At 40.7% G+C, this 20,103-nt stretch overlaps 3 protein-coding genes across 9 annotated transcripts in view; 1 reads left to right on the top strand and 2 right to left on the bottom strand.

The window, feature by feature from the left end:
- sowahca (sosondowah ankyrin repeat domain family Ca) overlaps positions 1–2,148 on the bottom strand; it is a 4,793-nt gene extending 2,645 nt beyond the window's left edge. Inside the window, exons 1-2 of the mRNA XM_079665757.1 lie at positions 1,053–2,148; positions 8–385 (exon numbers count right to left, since the gene is read on the bottom strand). Coding sequence (XP_079521883.1) covers positions 8–385; positions 1,053–1,401 — 727 coding nt within the window. The 5' untranslated portion in view covers positions 1,402–2,148. The remainder of the gene's footprint in view (positions 1–7; positions 386–1,052) is intronic.
- Positions 2,149–2,474: 326 nt separating this feature from the next.
- Positions 2,475–12,491, top strand: septin10 (septin 10). 2 transcript variants are annotated; one of them, XM_079667285.1, is made up of 10 exons: positions 2,475–2,643; positions 4,027–4,141; positions 4,339–4,534; positions 4,640–4,826; positions 8,542–8,703; positions 8,931–9,027; positions 9,328–9,496; positions 9,756–9,888; positions 10,443–10,621; positions 10,931–12,491. In XM_079667285.1, exons 1-10 carry the CDS (start codon positions 2,614–2,616, stop codon positions 10,944–10,946), a joined length of 1,284 nt encoding a protein of 427 aa, XP_079523411.1. In that variant the 5' UTR covers positions 2,475–2,613; the 3' UTR covers positions 10,947–12,491. The 2 variants fall into 2 exon arrangements, with proteins under 2 accessions (XP_079523411.1, XP_079523412.1); XM_079667286.1 differs by having other exon boundaries at positions 10,443–10,654.
- A 3,033-nt stretch (positions 12,492–15,524) lies between these two features.
- LOC307029008 (E3 ubiquitin-protein ligase SH3RF3-like) overlaps positions 15,525–20,103 on the bottom strand; it is a 120,336-nt gene continuing 115,757 nt past the window's right edge. For all 6 annotated transcript variants that reach the window (XM_079664544.1, XM_079664546.1, XM_079664545.1 and 3 more), the window contains one exon: positions 15,525–19,563. In XM_079664544.1, coding sequence (XP_079520670.1) covers positions 19,395–19,563 — 169 coding nt within the window. In that variant the 3' untranslated portion in view covers positions 15,525–19,394. The remainder of the gene's footprint in view (positions 19,564–20,103) is intronic.

Here is a 20,103-nt window from a genome sequence, read left to right as displayed (position 1 = left end):
GGAGAACTGCTCATCATCAGCTCTATGAAGTTCCTCCGACTCCCCTTGGGTGTGTTGATATCTCCAACAGGGTCCAGCCCTTCCAAGGTGCTGTCTTCAGAGAGGCAGCTGGTCAGCAGGGCCCGTGTGGACCCTCTGGACACCCTACGTGCCCCTCTCACATGCTGGCTATGGGACCCCCCATGGTGAGCCAGGTCCAGATCTGCAATCCCAATGACTGGAGCGGACTCCCGCCTCCTCCTGTCCCTCAGCTTCACCTCCCCTCCTCCACCAAAGGTAGGAGTCGATGTGTTGGTCTTAATATTCTGGGAGGGGGCTGCATGTAGCCCCTTGCCATTTGACTTTTTGTCATTGTCCAGGCTGGCAGCCAATGAAGTGGATGCTCCTGTGGAAACATTGGACATTTGTCATTATCATCTGGCTCTGTGTGTTCAAGTTGCCACAAGCAGTTATTGTAAAATTGTGTTTTTGTCATAAAGGTGTCAGAATTAAAGTATATAATTCGTCTACAAAATACTATAGAGGGTCATTTAGAGGCCCAATGCCAGACATTACGATCAACGCAAATAAATAAACAGACACAGTGTTGGTTCGATAAGCAAACAAAGGATTTTAAATATAGTTGTGATACTGAAAAAATACCATAGATTTTAAAAGGACATGGTGCCTATGCCTTTTTTGTCATTTGTCTTTATCATCCAGCTCTGTGTGTTAAGAGTTTTCTATGGCCACATCTTAAAACTGCATTAACTCTAAAAGCAAACTTCCCATTGTAAACCCTACAGGCTATTCTTGTAAACTTTTGAATTTTTCAATATAATGTCAGAATTTAAGTATCTAATCATTTGATTTTGATAATTTCAGTCTTAGCTAGTAGTGGGTTGTTCAGAGGGCCAACGCCAGACAATACAATCTAAGCATATACATAAATAAATAGAATAGTTGGTTCGATAAATAAAAATAGGATTTTGAATATAGAGGTGATATTTAAACAACATCATGGACAAAAACAATACCATAGATTAGAATAAGGCAAGGTGCCTATAACTCACCTGTTTGGTCTCTATTGTCAGGGTTCCCGTTGACATAGTTGTTGTCCAATGCCTCACGGATATTCCCGTTGCACTCCGCTTGATCGTGGCCGCCTGTGTCCGCACGCATCACGGACTCCGCGCTGCCTTCAGGGTTCAAACAAACAAATTTCACACCGTCTTCCACTTTCACAACCCCCACGCTGTCCACGATGCGATTCAGCACCTCTCGATCCACCTCTTCCTCTGACTGGTCATTTTGACCCGACGCAGATAGGAAATGATCGATCAGCTCCATATGTTGGACCCTCCCTCCTCTCTCCATCAGGAACTCCTGCACGGCTTGCTCTGTGCGCTGGGACGCCATCATCCTCCTGGACGACTCGACCAGAGCAGTGCAAAGATAGAGTAACTGAATAAGTTACTCACAGACGTTTAAAAAACAATGCATGTTCACGCTACTGTCATTCACTCAGGCTGACGGTGACGACGGATGACAGCATCTTCTTCTTATTCTCCTCTCCTCCACGGGGAGTGTCGAGCCATGGCAGATAGGGGTCGCACGTAGCTGAAGCAAAACACCAAGGCAAAACGGATGCTGTGTTCATGTGCAGCTCGTTAATTCCGGCTTCCAATACTAGTATAAGCGAACATGAAATAAAAGCTGTCATTTTTTGGAATATGCGGTTTGATTTTAGGTTTGATTGAGCTGTGTTGGCAAGACAAATAAGTGGAAGTATAATAAGGACCCGTTTTGGATGACATACTGACTATTGATTAGACCTAGATGATGTACTTTACTAGAGTAGGCTTATTTTAATGTTATGCCACTGTCTACTTCTACTCTACTACATATTAGACGGAGGTATTGTAATGTTCTACACAACTATATCTATCTGACAGTTTTCGTTACTAGAAGTTTTACAAATGCAGTACAGTACGAGAGTTTAACATTTTCAATTAACCGTCCATAGAATGTTTAGGCCTACAAGTGATGCGGACATGATGGGTTGCATAAAAACAAACACGATTTTGATAGTTAAAGTAATTTGTTGTGCTTTTGAAAAAGGTGCAGGTAAATTCTCTAAGATCAAACCTAATATCTAAAACCTAGGTATCAACATCTAAATAGTAGTGGTTGGATGAAGTTGTTGAGTTGAAGTTGGCTTTACGATTTATCTTAAGGTCCCCAACATGCCATCGAAGATGCTGGGGAAATTCAGTTGCGCTGTACCATTATAGAAAAAGGGGTGGCTGGGTGTAAACTGCTCTCAATTAACATTGTTTGGCATTTTTTTCTGACCGTTTACGTGGATTTATATATTTATATGGGCAGAGAGTTTAATTTTGTTTTACATTTTGCCATCATTGATAGACATTTAGTTTTGAAACAAATGAACAGACTATAGTTTTAACCTCATTCCTATCGTGTTTTCAGTAGTGGAGTCTGCTCAGTTGTCGACGACGGTAGACGCAGTGAGGCGGTCCTGATAAGTGTACCAACAAATAAGTCTGTCTTTAGTTAGCTTTGTTGTATTATTTCATAATTTATCAGGGTTACCAACTACTGGGTAGAGTTGTAATGGCTTCATCGGATGTTGCTCGGATGCCGGTTAGTATTTTTCTTCCTTTTGGTTGGTTGTCGGTGCTCTTGACAGTTTCGTAGGGAGTGTCCGGGGCTATCATTAAGTTAGCTCCCGCTAGCCCGATACCTACACGGCTGTTCCAAGTGGCCGATTCACAATAAATAACCGCACATTTGTAATTCACGTCCACCAACAACCAGAACATCAGGCTTGGTTGTTTAATTTAATTATTTAACTTTTCTAAGGGGTTCCGTGTTGCTTCCTTCAACAAATTGCACCGCTGATGACGCTATGTTGCTAACACTACTCTAGCTTCCCCACAGGGAAAAGTTGATGAACATAGTTGTCAGCTCGGTTAAACATTCCTGTGGTACTGTTAATATCGCACCATTGGGGGGGGGGGGGGGGGGTAGTGTATGTAGTAAGACTTATGCAATGTTGCTCGATAATAGCCACTTAATCTCGTATTTGTTTGACTGGAATTACGTAAAATTAATAAACATGCTGTCGATACTTCAGTTGTTCGAACGTTTGGTGTTGACCCTATAGAGTTATCAAAAGTCGGAAGTTTCATGATAGGGAATTGTTTTAACGTTAAATTGTTCCTACTTTTACCACATTATAACTAGGCCAGTGTTACATCCCTATGCTTAACCGACTAGTTCAGACTGGCTCAGGTCAGAGGAGGTCGACGCAGTTTGAGGAAGATGTGGGTGAGAAGAGAGGCGGTCTCTGGGTTTACACTGGAGATACTTGGAGCTTAAAGCGAATGAACAACCCCTCCTGAACCCTTTTTATTTTATGTTTAAGATTAGCATATTATCTGCCCAAACAAATCACCATTGATGTGTTTGTTTACATTAAATTCTAAACAAAGTATTCAGGAATGCACTGCAGCTACCACTGTTTTTCTGCTGTAACAGTTCTGTGATGTTGTTCGTGTGTAGCTCTTAGGACCAAGCTACAACTCCAATTCGTTGTGTAACCCTGCTAAATTGATCATTCAATCATTAAAGAAAATAGTCTCTAAACGTTTAGAAGATGTATTTACATTAGTTGCCTAGAACGATTCATATGTATTGCGTGCTAAAATTGTAAGATATTGAACAATCAACCTACAAATTGATTATTTGGTGATTTCATTTGAATGATCTTTCATTAGAGCATTTCCAAATGTATATTACCTATAATGTGGTATGGATAGGTGAAGACATATTGCTAGAATCTGCATTATTGTGCTTCCCTCCAACCAACTTTCTAAATTATGAAGCTGATGAACTAAGTCTTGCAAATGACCAGTGTCTAAAAAGTTGCACTTCCCTGGGTCATTATTTTGTTCCTTTTGTGAGGGGGAAAATGGCTTCAGTATCTTGACATTAATTTGCCTATTTGTGTAATTTCTTCTTCAGGAGAAAGCAGTCCGGCCCCTGGGCCTGGCTGGCCATGTGGGCTTTGACAGCCTCCCAGACCAGCTTGTCAACAAGTCTATCTGCCAGGGCTTCTGCTTCAATATTCTCTGCATCGGTACGTTGTCATGCACACACACATACTAAAAACAATACACACACTTTCATTGTAAAAACTGGTAGACAATACGATTTTAGGAACATTTAATTTAAAGCAGTTTATTTCAAGCCAAAGTGCTATCACACACTAGTCAATTAGATCTCAACCACAAAAATGAATAACAAAGAATTGCGTCTTATCTTTTCTTGCTCTAGGTGAAACCGGCATCGGGAAGTCTACCCTGATGGATACTCTATTCAACACGAACTTTGAGAACTTTGAGTCGTCCCACTTTGAGCCTCAAGTGAAGCTGCGGGCCCAAACCTACGACCTGCAGGAGAGTAACGTCCGGCTACGCCTCACTGTGGTCAACACTGTGGGCTTCGGGGACCAGATGAATAAACAGGAGAGGTGTGAGGAGGAGTGTGTGCGAGAGAAATATTGACAGACGCTGAAAGGGTTCAATAGTTTTCAGTTAACCCATACTTCTGATCTACCTTTAATGTCTCCCTGTAGCTATCAGCCGGTGGTGGACTACATCGACAAGCAGTTTGAGAGTTATCTTCAGGAAGAGCTTAAAATCAAACGCTCTCTCCACAACTACCACGACTCTCGTGTCCACGCTTGCCTCTACTTTATCTCCCCCTCGGGTCATTCACTCAAATCCCTGGACCTGGTCACCATGAAGAAACTCGACAGCAAGGTAGGAGAAGGATCACTGTGTGTTTGGAAGGGTCAGACATGGCCATTATTACAGTATACCAAGGCATTGAGAAATCCAGCTGGCACGATTTTCCACATTGCCATACATACAGACATTTTTCTTAGATGTTGTATTTTTGTTTAGTGCCTCAAACACTTGACCAGGGTCAGCCTCTTCCGGGTAGAATCAGCAGCTGAGCTCAGAGATGGCATCAAAACTCTGTGCTAAATTGCTCATATTATCATACAATTATGCTATGTGGCACACCTTTTTTTAATAACTGATATGTAATTAATACATTTTACATAACCATTTAAACAGCTTTTCAATAGTTTCTACCATGAAAATATTCATTCAACATTGGGGGTGGACACATTCCAATAAAGAAAAGTGTGTCCAACTTGTTATGTGTAGTAATGTAATGCTGCATTGATCTGGAGTCATTGGGTCACATGACATAATAGCTATTAAAAATCCTTACAACTTTTAAGGAAAAATTGCTGATTTTTCCATAAAAAAATATGAACATAAGTATGAAGTACTAAAATCAAATAAAAAGAGGTGTGTCTTATTTATTTAGTCAAGCAATTATATATGCAATAGATTTTAAGTCACATGGTCGCATAACATGGAAGCTATTAAATAAACAGACAAACTACAAAAACTAAAATAAGTCCTCACACATCAATAATACAAATATGTGGCATATAGGATACATTTATTATTCAGCATCATTTTCATAATTATGACAGTGATATTTTATTAGATTTATTTTGTGTCACTCAAAAGGTAACTTGTTGTTGTTTAAGAGTGAGGGCTTCTTCTGACTGTCTGTGAAACTGAGACAGAAGACCAAAGTAAATGTCTGCCAAAAATCCAAACTATAACTAAGTGACCCCTCTGAGTTTTTTCTCAGTACTCCATCATCCCCGACAATATGAAAAAACTAGATCCCGCTCAACAAACTAGTAGGGGTGATGGATTTCTTTCAAGAGATAAATGCAGATTTAACTCTGGAGAGAGCAGGGGACATTGATCTGAAATGTGCCTGCATTTAATGGACTGACACCAGTGGACATCGACATTTTAAAATGGACTTGTCAATTCCCTCTGCTGCCATAGACCCCTCCCTTAATTGCACATTGTGTCGGAGAGATGTCAATAAAACGTAAATAAACATGCTGTTGATACTTCGGTTGTTCGAACGTTTGGTGTTGACCCTATAGAGTTGTCAAAAGTCAGAAGTTTCATAATAGGGAATTGTTTTAACGTTAAATTGTTCCTACTTTTACCACATTATAACTAGGCCAGTGTCACAGCCCTATGCTTAACCGACTAGTTCAGACTGGCTCAGGTCAGAGGAGGTCGACGCAGTTTGAGGAAGATGTGGGTGAGAAGAGAGGCGGTCTCTGGGTTTACACTGGAGATACTTGGAGCTTAAAGCTAATGAACAACCCCTCCTGAACCCTTTTCATTTTATGTTTAAGATTAGCATATTATCTGCCCAAATAAATCACCATTGATGTGTTTGTTTACATTAAATTCTAAACAAGTATTCAGGAATGCACTGCAGCTACCACTGTTTTTCTGCTGTTCTGTGATGTTGTTCATGTGTAGCTCTTAGGACCAAGCTACAACTCCAATTCGTTGTGTAACCCTGCTGAATTGATCATTCAATCATTAAACAAAATAGTCTCTAAACGTTTAGAAGATGTATTTACATTAGTTGTATTACATTAGTTGCCTGTCTGTGAAACTGAGACAGAAGACCAAAGTAAATGTCTGCCAAAAACTATAACTAAGTGACCCCTCTGAGTTTTTTCTCAGTACTCCATCATCCCCGACGATGTGAAAAAACTAGATCCAGCTCAACAAACTAGTAGGGGTGATGGATTTCTTTCAAGAGATAAATGCAGGTTTAACTCTGGAGAGAGGAGGGTACATTGATCTGAAATGTGCCTGCATTTAATGGACTGACACCAGTGGACATCGACATTTTAAAGGAGACATGTCATGGCCATTTCCACTGATCATAATTCCATTGTTGAGGTCTACTAGAATAGATTTATATTGTGCAATTTTCCAAAATCACTTTGGTTTCTCATACAGCATCTCTGTAAACTACGTGTATTCACTGAATTTCACTCTCTGCCTTTAACGGCTCGTTGTAGCTCCAATAGCTCCAGCCCCCACCCTCCCTGTGAGCACAGTGTGCTCTGATTGGTTGGGACGTTGTGAATCGCTCTGAGCTCCGTGGAGGTGTGGTTTCCTTGTTTAGCGATACAGATCGAAACACAGCCAAACTCACCCTGAGCACACACAAAGTCACAGCCGAAGTAAAAACAATAAGTGTGGCTTGATATTGAGTAAGAAAAAGGTTGATAAACTCTGAGAATGGGTCTGCAGAGAGAATTTCGCCATGATCCCCCCAACTGTCTGTTATCAGCCTGCAGCCAGGGAGGAGAGATCAGCAGAGCTGCATGCACTGAGTGTGTGTGTGAGGAAGTCCGTGGATTGGTTAATTTGGACCAATCAGCCTGGTCATAGCTCTGGGAGTGGCTACTGGGTGTTCAGACGTCACAATGTCCAGGAAGAATGTTTTGGGGTCTTTTCTGTGTTAGAGTGTTACTCGCTACAGGGTGTACTTTGAGGGTTTTGACTCTGCAGACCGTTTACATGCATAAAAACCTTCATAACACACAAGGGGACGGGTAATAACCGGAAAAGCATGACATGTCTCCTTTAAAATTGACTTGTCAATTCGCTCTGCTGCCATAGACACCCCCCCCTTTAATTGCACATTGTGTAGGAGAGATGTCAATATAAAAGTAAAGACCTGTATCGGGGACCGTGCTGTGGTTGTTTCTAGACTTTCCTCCAAATGTTTGTTTGGTAGAGCTCCCCTCTCCAACAGACGAAACCCCTCCCTTCCCTCTTGAAGTGGTCCGAAACTTTCCCATGCTCCCTGTGTGTAGTGACTTTGTGTTTTTTGTGCGCTTGTGTGTTTTCATTGCTCTGGAGTGTCAGTAACCCTGGATTTGCGTGTGAATGAAGGAGAAAAAGCAGTGGAATGCTGTAATCACCTCACACACACACACTCCAGTTGTCCCTTTGTGTCACTGTACAGATACACACAGAAAGAGCCATTTGTTGAATGTGCAGCACGGACAGAGAGAGACAGTCACTCACTCAGACGGCTAAAGGAAAATATCTCCTAGAATTGTTTTTGCTTTCTGTGGGTTTGGGGGGGGGGGGGGGGGGTCTGGCGAAGAAGCTTGTCTAGTGATAACCCAGCCTTTCTTTGGTACGACGAGACGACGGAGAGGAATGTGGGACGACTTGGACACAGAATGGGCTGCGGGGCCAGAAATAACATCAGTGACCTCGGTTTATATAACGCATATCTAAAAGCTTTAAAAATCTAGATAAAGTCATTAAAAGCAAAATAGTTGGAATAGTTTTTGTTGAATTTATTATTGTATGTACCTTGCGAGATCCAGATTAATGGATGCCTTTGTATGTATATCCACATAGTTTAATTCTTTCTTTATCAAAAAAACTTCATCAAAAAAGTCATCGTATGTCCTGGCACAATGTTATCAGTGGTTTTCAAGAAGTTATTATTACAAAAATATGTTCTATTAAAGGTGTATTTTGTTCTCTGCATTCTGCGGACTGCTACCATGTACGTGAATATGTTCCCCCTCTGCTGCAGGTGAACATCATCCCAGTGATCGCCAAAGCGGACACCATCAGTAAGAGCGAGCTGCACAAGTTCAAGATCAAAATCATGAGCGAGCTGGTCAGCAACGGGGTCCAAATATACCAGTTCCCCCTCGACGACGAGACCGTCGCTAAGGTCAACACTACAATGAATGTAAGAAAAGCACATGTTAGCACATGGTACGCCTCATTAGCTGGGGTCTTCTCTTTATAAGGGTTATTGCGAGATAATAACCAAGTATATCAATGTGCTCCTAATTACAATTGGCCTTTTACTTTAAACTGTTCTACCTATTGTCGGTTCAGTTTTTGCAGAAGTATGGTCGATCGAGCCTTGTTATTCGCCTGCTTGCAGTTTATGTTTATGTTTTTTTTTTTCAGGGTCTTTTGCCTTTTGCGGTAGTGGGCAGCACTGAGGAGGTCAGCGTGGGCAACAAGATGGTGAAGGCCCGTCAGTATCCCTGGGGAGTGGTTCAAGGTGAGATGGATCATTGTTTGTTTGTTTGACACCTGTCTTTGTTTTGATGGAGCTCTTGTTGTTCATTTTAGCATTGGTTGAATTGAAATCTGTTTGTAGACCTGCATTTGTTTCCCTTCCACAAACACCCTTACCCCATGTAGAATTAAGTAGTTCAGGCTCAATACAATAAGCACGTAAAGAAATAACATTACAGTCAATATAGTGGATTGTCTTATCTAGGTCTTTTTCAAAGGATTCTCAAAACACTGTTGAATATCAGCCGGATGTCTAATACTTATACGTGTCGGTGTGTGTCAGTGGAGAATGAGAGTCACTGTGACTTTGTGAAGCTGAGGGAGATGCTCATCTGCGTCAACATGGAGGACCTGAGGGAGCAGACACACACTCGACATTACGAGCTGTACAGACGCTGCAAACTTGAAGAAATGGGATTCCAAGATACCAACCCAGAGTGCAAGCCCGTCAGGTGAGTTCACAAACACCTGCGGAGACACAGTGAAAAGAATGAACCACTGACAACTGACTGTGTGTGTGTGTGTGTGTGTGTGTGTGTGTGTGTGTGTGTGTGTGTGTGTGTGTGTGTGTGTGTGTGTGTGTGTGTGTGTGTGTGTGTGTGTGTGTGTGTGTGTGTGTGTGTGTGTGTGTGTGTGTGTGTGTGTGTGTGTGTGTGTGTGTGTGTGTGTGTGTGTGTGTGTGTGTGTGTGTGTGTGGGTGTGTGTGAGCAGCTTGCAGCAGACCTACGAGGCCAAGCGGCAGGAGTTCCTGGTAGAGCTGCAGAAGAGAGAAGACGAGATGAGGCAGATGTTCGTGCAGAGGGTGAAGGAGAAGGAGTCTGAGCTAAAGGACGCTGAGAGAGAGGTACGCAGATACTCAGTCTTTCCTTGAAACTAGTTTGTTACTGTGTTTGATTTTATAACCTTGGAATATGGGGACTTAATTTCAAAGCAGACCAAGAATGTCAGACAAGACACGTTGGCTTAGTTAAACTTATTTGTTGGACAAAACAATGCTGTATGGTTAAAGTACTGTCTTTCAAACCTCGGAAGTTACTTATATTCCTTCTTGGAAGCGTTAATTTTTTGTGTAGCCATTACTTTTTAAAATAATGAAATGCATATCTTATACATTATTTTTCTTTAACAAATATTGGGAAAACAAATATCATGAATATTTCATGATATTAATTCTTCTACTGGATAAAAGCAAAGTAATTGCATTCCAGCAAAAGTAAATCTTTGTACAGTTCACATCTAATTTGTTCAAGTGTGAAAGACCTCATTATGAGGAACACAACTTGTTGCATCATTTCTATTTGCTAATTTAATAAGGAGATCTAATGAGATTGCTTGTTCTATTTGGTACCATCAACAATGGAGGCATCTCTGTAACTGGGCCTGTTCTCTGTGTTTCAGCTGCAAAGTCGCTTTGAGCAGCTGAAGCGTCTCCATGCCGACGAGAAAGCGACTCTGGAGGACAAGAGGAGGAACCTGGACGACGACCTGAGCTCCTTCGGGAAGAGACGAGCGGCCGCCCAGCTGCTGCAGGCCCAGAGCCTCACCGCCAACGGCAAGAAGGACAAGGACCGCAAGAAGTAAGAGGCCTCTCTTATCTGTAGGCAGTGAGGGTAAATATACTTTCTTCAGTCACCTGCTAGTGGAATGAATGTGAGGCAGCCCATCTGTTGTCTACTGCTGTTGACTGAGTGGATTTAAGGTTGAAATGATGTATTTTCTTTTGGGTTGATTCCCCTGAATGAACTTCTCGTATTGGTTTGTAGTTCAAATGCTTAAAGTGCAAAACAGGCATTTTTTGATGACATTAAACTTGCTTACCGATTTATTAAATATTGTAAAATAGATTCTCATCACCCTGTATTTTTTTTTCTTTCTTCTTCTTCCAGCTCTGGCTTCATGTGAACACATCGGGATCTGAAGTACACTCCAGTATAACCAGTGACACGCTGGCAACCATCTTTCCTGCCCTTTGTGGCCAGTCTCAAACACTAACCATGCAGGAAAAGCCCACACACACACACACACACACACACACACACACACACACACACACACACACACACACACACACACACACACACACACACACACACCAGCAGTGTGTGCAGGTTTCTGCCAAAGTTTAATGACTGTACCCATGAATCCTGTGTACACTTTCTTAAATGGTATTTTTAATCTTCTTTGTGGGTTTTATACCTCCGTGTAATATTTTATATTTATCCTTTTTGTTTTTATATACAACTGTTATTTTCCATATACCTCCCTTACCTTTGATGTTGTACTTGTGCCCTGAATGAGGGACTCTTTCCACAGCCTCCTCCCTAATGCTGTACATTTATCAGAGGAATTACCAACATTATATTGAAAGGGACCTCTTCACAAACATTGAATCCGTTTAGTTTTGTAATTTAGTCAGCGAATGAGAAAGACATCTGTCACATGCTTCTTATTTATTATTAAGCCCCTTTCTGACATACACATCATTAGGACATTTTAGTCCATACGTCTAGATAAATGCCACTCTCTTTGCCATGAGAGTGTATCAGGTCATCAGTAAAGAGAGATAAACAATCACTTCATTATTTCTGCAGCTCACAGCTGTTCTCCAGCAGTGAAGTGTGAGTAATAGTCCTGTCATGTTTTAAAAAGAGCCGTCAGTGAATAATTACACCACTGAGACCTTTGATATTCAACAGATTTGTAGCTAAATCCAGCACTGTACCAGAATCTGTGTCTGAAAGGGCTTTAAGTGATCTTTCCCCAAGCTGTTTGAATGCATTCATCATAAGGGGCGCGGGGGGGCATTATAACTCCTTATCCTTTTCCTGTATTATATCTGAGTGTTTTTCTCACATCTCCTTTATGCTCAAACCATGAACACACCAGCATCACAGAACCCTGCAGGAGCAACAGTGATTCTCCTGTTGGTCCAATCCCAGTTTTCTAGTCTGAGGCTTGGTTTTGTATTAGGTACAAGTTACAGCATATATTTATATACATTGTTTTATTTTTGCTCCCGTATTTTCTTACTGACAAACAGTCCAAGTTTGCAATGCAGTCGGCCTGAAAAGAGAGACTCATGGGGACAGGCTTTACATGGAGTCAGTGTTTGTTGACGGGAAGATGCATTTGTGACTATATTTTATAATGAGACAGGGTTTCACACTTCAAAGCATTTTTTCAGTACAGAGTAAACCACAACAAGTGTGATTTACAAACCAACATTTACTCACAAACATTGCCACTTTATATATTTACACTAGTGCTTGATGTTAGTGCCTTATCTGTGTGAAGCTTACTTACACTTAACTCGTAGATCCAGGGAAACACCGATTCCTAGTAAATCTTGTTTAAGACACATTTGTACTACGCTTATATTTATGGAATAAACAGTGTTATTTGGGAGCTTTCTTCTTTTAAATAAATCCTTGTATTTTTGTCATGATACACTGTTTGTTTTCATCACACAAAATGACGGTAAAATGTATTGACAATGTGTATGAATTGTTTTTGAGGACGGTTCATCACAACTCTTACTTTTGGTATAAAACATTATTCAGCTAATTACTTTGAAATACTCTCCATATTTAGCTTTCCCTTCTACCACTCACAGTGGAGGAGGTTGTGATGCTTTACAAGTAAAACTATCAATATCAGAATATAAAGGGTTAACTGCTCTGTATTTAGATACTTTACTCAACAAATGTAGTTGTAAGACTACAAATGCTTTATATATTATTAACAATTAAATCAGACTTTAGTTACACCTGGAGTAAATCCACAAACTACCCTGCAGAATACCAAGTCATTAAAACTAGCTGCACCTCTATCAGCATTGATAACACTTTAATGCATACATAATTATAATCAAAACATATCATATATATATATATATTATTCTGAAATGGACCCAACTGCAAAATGAGTACTTTCACTTTTGGTTATCCAAGTATATTTTGATGTGAATTATTTTATACTTTTACTTGAGTAACTTTTAGAATGCAGGACATTTACTTGTTACAGAGTATTCCTACACTCTGGTACTTTTACTCAAGTGCAAGATCTGAGTACCTCTCACCTTTTCTTACAAAACATCTAACTTCAGTGCAGACAGAGAAACATGTGTACGTGTATTTGTTACAGTGTCTTAGACTCCTGACGTTGGATAAAAGAGGTTCCATCAGACTGCAACGCTTCAGAATTTCTACTACACATTTCTGGCAATGCAAGGGTGTTATTTTTCCTTCAGGGTATTGATGAATTGAAATGTATCATATCTCTACCTAACCAGCTATGTAGGACATTGACAGTCTGATCAGAATATGTTTACAGTAGTTCCAGTTTTGAGAGCACAGCACTATGAATGATTTGCTATCATGTATATAATATTGAGATAGTAATCATGACTTACAGGAATATCCTCTCAGTGGCAGGAATAGGCTTCCATTCCTCCCCTTTATCAGGGGTAAGAGGACAGAGGATGATCTCAAGCTTCTCTCTCACTCTAAAGGAAGATCCAGGAGACAGCTAAACATCTTCCTGCCAAAAATGTGGATGTATTTGAACCCACGCACACAAAGGAGCTTCGCACCTCCTGGTAGAGGTCTCGTTTCCTGCAGTGTCTTACCCTCCAGCTCTTTGCCCTTCATTTGATTCCCAGCTGGCATGCAGACAGGTAGACAGACAGCTACTGCGTAAAGCTGATCGATTCTCTGCAGGGGCCCGCAGCCCCGTACTGGGACAGGGTGAGAGGAGGACGCCCATAGAAGCATTGATTTGGAGTCATTAGGTCACATGATGAAAGCTATTGAAAATAAATGAGACTTTTCAAGAAAAACATGCTGTGGTGATCTAATGCTGCAATGCATGGAAATACTGAGTCACATTGCATGTAAGCTATTCAAAAGAATCAAGACCTTTCAATGAAAAAACAGCAGCTGAATTTAAAAACAATATTTGTAAATAATTGAAAAAATAACTTCATCTAATAAAAAAAGTTGTATGATATTGTATAAGTGTAAGAACACAATTCGGAATTGATTTGGAGTCATTAAAGGTCCCTGATTATACTGTTTTTCATCAATATATTATAGGTCTCAGATACAAAACATGTCTCTGAAGTGTTTGGCTCCAAATACAAAACAGATCATGCATTGTAGCATCCCATAATCCCCTATGTTTCAGCCCTGTTTCAAAAGTGCTGATTCTCTGTCTGTTACTTTAGATGAAAATAAGGAGCCACTCCCCACGCCCCTCTGAGAGATATTTGGTTAAAAAGAACACAATGGTGCTCTAGGAGGAGATTCAGGTGATAAGGTGGCTTACACAAGCCAACAAATCGTTACATCATAAAGCGGACAAAATCTGAGGGGCACATGTTGCTTTAGGTGACCTTTAAGTCACATGCAAGCTTTTAAAAACGTCAAATTGATACATTTTAGAAACTGTTAATTTGGCCATTACATGTAAAAAGAGGCGTGTCTCCTTTGTCCAGTGTAGTACAAATTATGCTATACATTTGTAGTCACTGGATCACATGAAACGGAAGCTATGTATGTGAAGGTTAGCATGGAGGTATTGGAAACAGCATTGGTTTTGTGTCATTAAAACTGGTTTATTGATGGTTCCTAAATGAAACCCTGTGGTTAAGATAGAGAGCTCTGATGTAACCATCCTCTGGCAGCCTGGGAAACTGAGGAAGAAGACCAGAGTGGATGTCTGTCTCCTATCCAACCTGAAACTAGCTTTACCGCAGACCAAGATAGCTGTCATATGCCTGCACTCACACACACACACACACACACACACACACACACACACACACACACACACACACACACACACACACACACACACACACACACACACACACACACACGCACACACGCACACACACACACACACACACACACACACACACGCACACACATACCCTTGCCACCTTTTGCTAGTCACTCTAAATGCAAATGGAGCTGATCATTGGAGACAGGCCCTGCTGCTGAAGAGATGAGGTTGTCATTTAAGGGGAGTGGTGGCGACGTTGTGAAATTACCAATTACACACCTCGTCCATGCCAGTGTTGGCTTGAGAACACAAGAGCGACAGAGGGAGAGAAGGAGGGGAGAAGATGGAGGCATGATGAAAAGAGTGAAAGTGTCAGCTTTATTTCTAAAACATACTCTACTAGCTAATGGTGATGATAATGACAGTAAAACACTTTGTCAGGCCGCCCTACCTGGAGCGTGGCTTCATAAGCTCATAATGAGCACATTGTGAGTGCAGATAATTATAATTAGAGCATGATATAATATGATTCTCAGGATTAATCCTCCAAAGGGCAACACTAAAATCCTAATGGGCTGTAGCCTACAGGTAATGTGTTCGTTCTGCATCAGAGTACACAAGCGGGTTTAGCTTCCTATCACTGCTGGTCCATTACAAAGCTGCAGGTGGATGCAAGAGAAGACACAGACAATCTGCTTTAAAACAAAGGCATTTATTGCGAAAAATGCACTTGACATGAAAAAACAATCAAATCAACCACGGGTCATCGGTACAAGACGATGTATAATGATCACATGGTAGAGCGCTGCATGGCCAGCGCAGAGCATGACTTCAATGGCACAAAAGGCCTATAAATATTCTGCACAATATAGAATAATATATATACTTTATTTTTTTCTGTTTCCCCTCGCTGTACCGCCGTTTTAAACCCATCTTAGTCATGATGAGGCGTGAGCGTCAACGCCACACCAAACTTTTTTTTTAATAAAGTTCCTTTTTTATGTAAAGAGCTACATACAGAGGCCCCATCCCCTCGCACACACACGCAAACAGACACTCACACACACAAGTATCCATAGGAACAATTATGGCCGTCATCTAATTCAAGATGGCAGGGTGAGTGCTCAGGCTTCCTGGAAGGACAAAAACAGGAAATGCACAGTATTTCGATATCAAATCCGATAAAAAATGTATGAGAAATGTTTTGTTTTGTGTTCATGCCCAATAGAGATTACCACTGCTGTTCACAATTTGTACAAGGCGCCACCGTAGATTCTCGAGTGGTATTTACAACCAGGAGCTTTAGGCGAAAGACTAGCTCACATCACACAATTGTGAAACCATAAATTAAAGATATAAGATGTAAAACAACTACTGTGGTTTAACTTCCTGATGTCTTGAATGTTGTAAACTGTTTTCCTCCTCACAGCATCAACCTCATGAAAACAAAGTAAGACCTTATTGAGGACTTGTGCTTTAGTGAGACCCAGTAAAATGTGTGTCTTCTGTTCAGCGGCATAAAAAAAGGATAAGGTAAACCTTGATCGGGGTTTGTGCAGAGCGGTTCTGGGATCTGCTAGTTTTTGTCAACAAGTGAAACAAAGCTAATTGTACTGATAAGAAGAAAGTAAGAACAAGTGAAAGGATTGGTCTGCTTGGTGTGAAACTCTGTGAGTGTGTGTGTTGGCATTTGTAGGCACTAGGATTTGACTGACAGCTTTAAAGTCCAATGCTGATATTGTTGGATTGAGGCTTCAAATAACACAACATTTGACAGTAAAAGACTTGCATTTTACCTCAATTGAAAGCCTAAATAGTCCGGCACACTTCAGAAATATGGTTCAATAAATAGAAACATTTTTTTATTGAAAAAATATCTAAAGACAAGCTGCTTCATAGCAATGATTTTAAATGCAAAAGCAATATTGTCAGATTAGCCCTAGTGTTCAACTACGTGTGTGTTTGCTCGAGTAGTAGTTCATCTGTTGCTCCAGAAACACATGGATTACCCACAATGCACTGCAAGCAGCCCGTGCTTTAATTGCTTTGTAAGGTTTACTCTGTTTACTTTACTTCACAGTTTAGTTAGGGTCACGTTTTTATACCCACAATCCAAAAGAAATGTTCAAAAAACAAACTGCCAGCACCACTTCAAGGTGAACAAGAAAGAAAAAAAACTAAAATGTGCTTCCCTTTTCTTTATAATTATTATTAACCAATTAATTTTAAAGACCAAAAATAAAGGAGGAAATAAATGCTTGACCATTTATCTGGGACAAAGGTTTGTCAGGGAGAACTAAATGCATTTCAGATTTTATTGTCTCTATTAGAACTTCTGTGTTGTGCTTGTTGGTCTTTGACTCTGTGGAGAGCTTGTAGCTGAGGCTGCAGTCACACCATATGACATAAAGGCAGTTCACCAAGAAGTCAAGTGTACTTAGCCAATGAACGACAAGAAGAGCCAATTAGACATTTGTGTGCTCAGCCAATAAGCTGTGTGCCAGTAAGGGTTTGTGCTTTATTCTGGCCCAGTTTAAAAAACACAGCATGTGAGGAAAACCCTTCATTAATCTGTTCCCTTATTGAGACATGGCCAGTATTATTCACACACACACACACACACACACACACACACACACACACACACACACACACACACACACACACACACACACACACACACACACACACACACACACACACACACACACACACACACACACACACACACACACACACACACACACACACACACACACACACACACACACACATACACAGCTCTGAGTTTCTGTGCTTCTATCTCCAGAAACAGGGTAACAAGGTAGATGGTTGTGGCTGGATGTAAACTAGACAAGCTCCACACTCAGGACGTAGAAATTCACAAAGCAGACTGACTGTACACTCACTGAAGCCGTACAAAAAGATTGGAGGAAAAGTTGTTGTCAAAGGTTGGCAGTTGTGTGGTGGGAAACTCGTCCCTGCCGTCTGATCTCAGGAGTTTCCTCCTCCTGTACATTCTCCAGTGAGCATCGAATCCACACACATTTGGTTTCACAACAGTGCTGCAGTCAGACAAAAACTCTCAACAGTGTGTAAATAAAAGGCAGGAGGAGGAATTGCTTTTAACAAGAATGTATTGATTACTGTAACTTCTTTGTTGGTTTGAGTAGCTTCATAGATTTCATTTATGTTGTGCCAAAGAGGTTTGTGCTGGCTTAGAGAAAAAGAAGGATTTCACTTGTAGCAACGGAAATCCCGCTTGTCAAATAAATAATAATTGAGTGTGTTAAATACTGTATATGTCGATACTGTATTGGACCTTTGTTTAAAATATTACCAAGTGCATTCTGTGTGTGTAAAAGAACCTAATCAAGTACAATTCAATTGGTTTTGGTGTGACCTTTTTAGTTTCCTCCTACATTCAGCAAGCCAGTTTAACCCAGTTGTGGGGTGTCTGTAAAGGTCATATTTAAAAAAATTAAATGGCGGTATAAATGTATGTGAGATATATAAAAAGAATGAACCACCTGTTTCACTTTTTGCTTGTTGCACCTTTTGTTTTGTGACAGATCATCACAGCATGACTAGTTTGGGACAACACAAACATCTATTTCAACATATATATAAAAAAACATAATAATGCTACATGCATCGTTATTAACACATATTGGGTTGGTAAGAAACACATGTGCTTGTTGTCACAAACTAGACAATGATGGTGGACTGTAGGCTCACACTTCCCTCATCACCTGGTGAGAAATCTGCACTTCTCGTAGAAAGCACCGAAGTCAAGTGCTGAGGTCTCAGTGGAAAGAAGAGCTAATGCTTTTTGTGCTAGTGTTTGCTGGTGGGTGATGCTGAGGGGGGGTGGTCTGTGCTCTCTGAGCCTAGGCCTTCAGTAGTCTTCATCACAGGGCCAAAGACGGGGGGGCCCCTCAATCCAAGTCGAAGCTGGGGCTAGCTTTCCTGTGTGTATGTGTGTGTGTGTGTGTGTGTGTGTGTGTGTGTGTGTGTGTGTGTGTGTGTGTGTGTGTGTGTGTGTGTGTGTGTGTGTGTGTGTGTGTGTGTGTGTATATTTAGTTGGGCCGATAGGGTTTCTGAAGGCAATTACTATTGATTATTGTTTGTGCCAGTCTTCAAAAGCTATTGTTGGAACATTTTAGTGCTTCTTATTCTGGAAAAAAACGGGCTGTTCCTGCTCTGATTACGTTTTCAAATGTTTTACTTATTTAAAAAAACAAAACTTTTTTATCTGTGTACATTTAACTTTAATTACATTTAACTTTGCTATAATCTTATGTTGGTTATTGTTGTTATTGATGGTTATTATTATTAATATTATTATTATTATCAAAAGAAGTCTCTTTGTTGCATTCAGTCCATCCATCCAGTCGTGTATGTTTGTAGAAGACTGTGTGTATGTGAGTTTGTGTGTGTGTGTGTGTGTGTGTGTGTGTGTGTGTGTGTGTGTGTGTGTGTGTGTGTGTGTGTATGTGTGTGTATGTATGTGTGTGTTCTCGACTCAGAAACAGGAACAGTGTCTGTCCGTCCACCTCCTCCCGTTCAGAAGCTCTCTACGAAGCTGCTGGGGAACAGGCCGGTCTTCCCTGTCCTCTGCAGGGTTCCTTTGTACCAGCCGTCCTCCCTCTTCTTGTGGACAAACACCACGTCTCCCTCCCGCAGCTCGATCTCTGCCTCGCTCTGGGGGGGGTAGGGGACCACCACACGAAACCTGCCACACACATACACACACACACAAACACAAACACACAGATAGTTAGAACACACACAACAGCACATCAACAGAGCAGGTAAGAGTGGAGAGTATCAGTATCATAATCAGAAATACTATAACTATTCCAGGAGAAATTGGTTTTCGTAAAAGTTGTTCCATCTTACAATGAAATAAAAGAAAAGAAAAATTAACTATTTATATAAAGATAATTTAGAATGTGCAATAAACAGATATAACAGATCATATAAATATATTTACACTATTTGAAATGTAAAGAAAAAATGTCTAATAAAAGAGCATGATATTATATAACATAAAGAGATAACTGGCAGCTTATTGACTGGCCACAGGCAGGAGTGACTTCCTGTGGTGCTCTTCCCAAGTATGGACAGCAGTATCGACCCTGGGATTCTCTGGGACCCGTCAATATGTTTAATGGATTCTGGGAATCACACAACCATGTCTTGCTTACTTTATGAGTAATCCCCTGCATTTCCCAGTATACATTTTGTACCTCAGAGAGGAAAAACTGAATTG

The sequence above is a fragment of the Notothenia rossii genome, assembly GCF_949606895.1.
Source record: "Notothenia rossii genome assembly, chromosome: 2".
Classification (NCBI taxonomy): Eukaryota; Metazoa; Chordata; class Actinopteri; order Perciformes; family Nototheniidae; genus Notothenia; species Notothenia rossii.
This window is presented reverse-complemented; position numbering and strand designations above follow the sequence as displayed.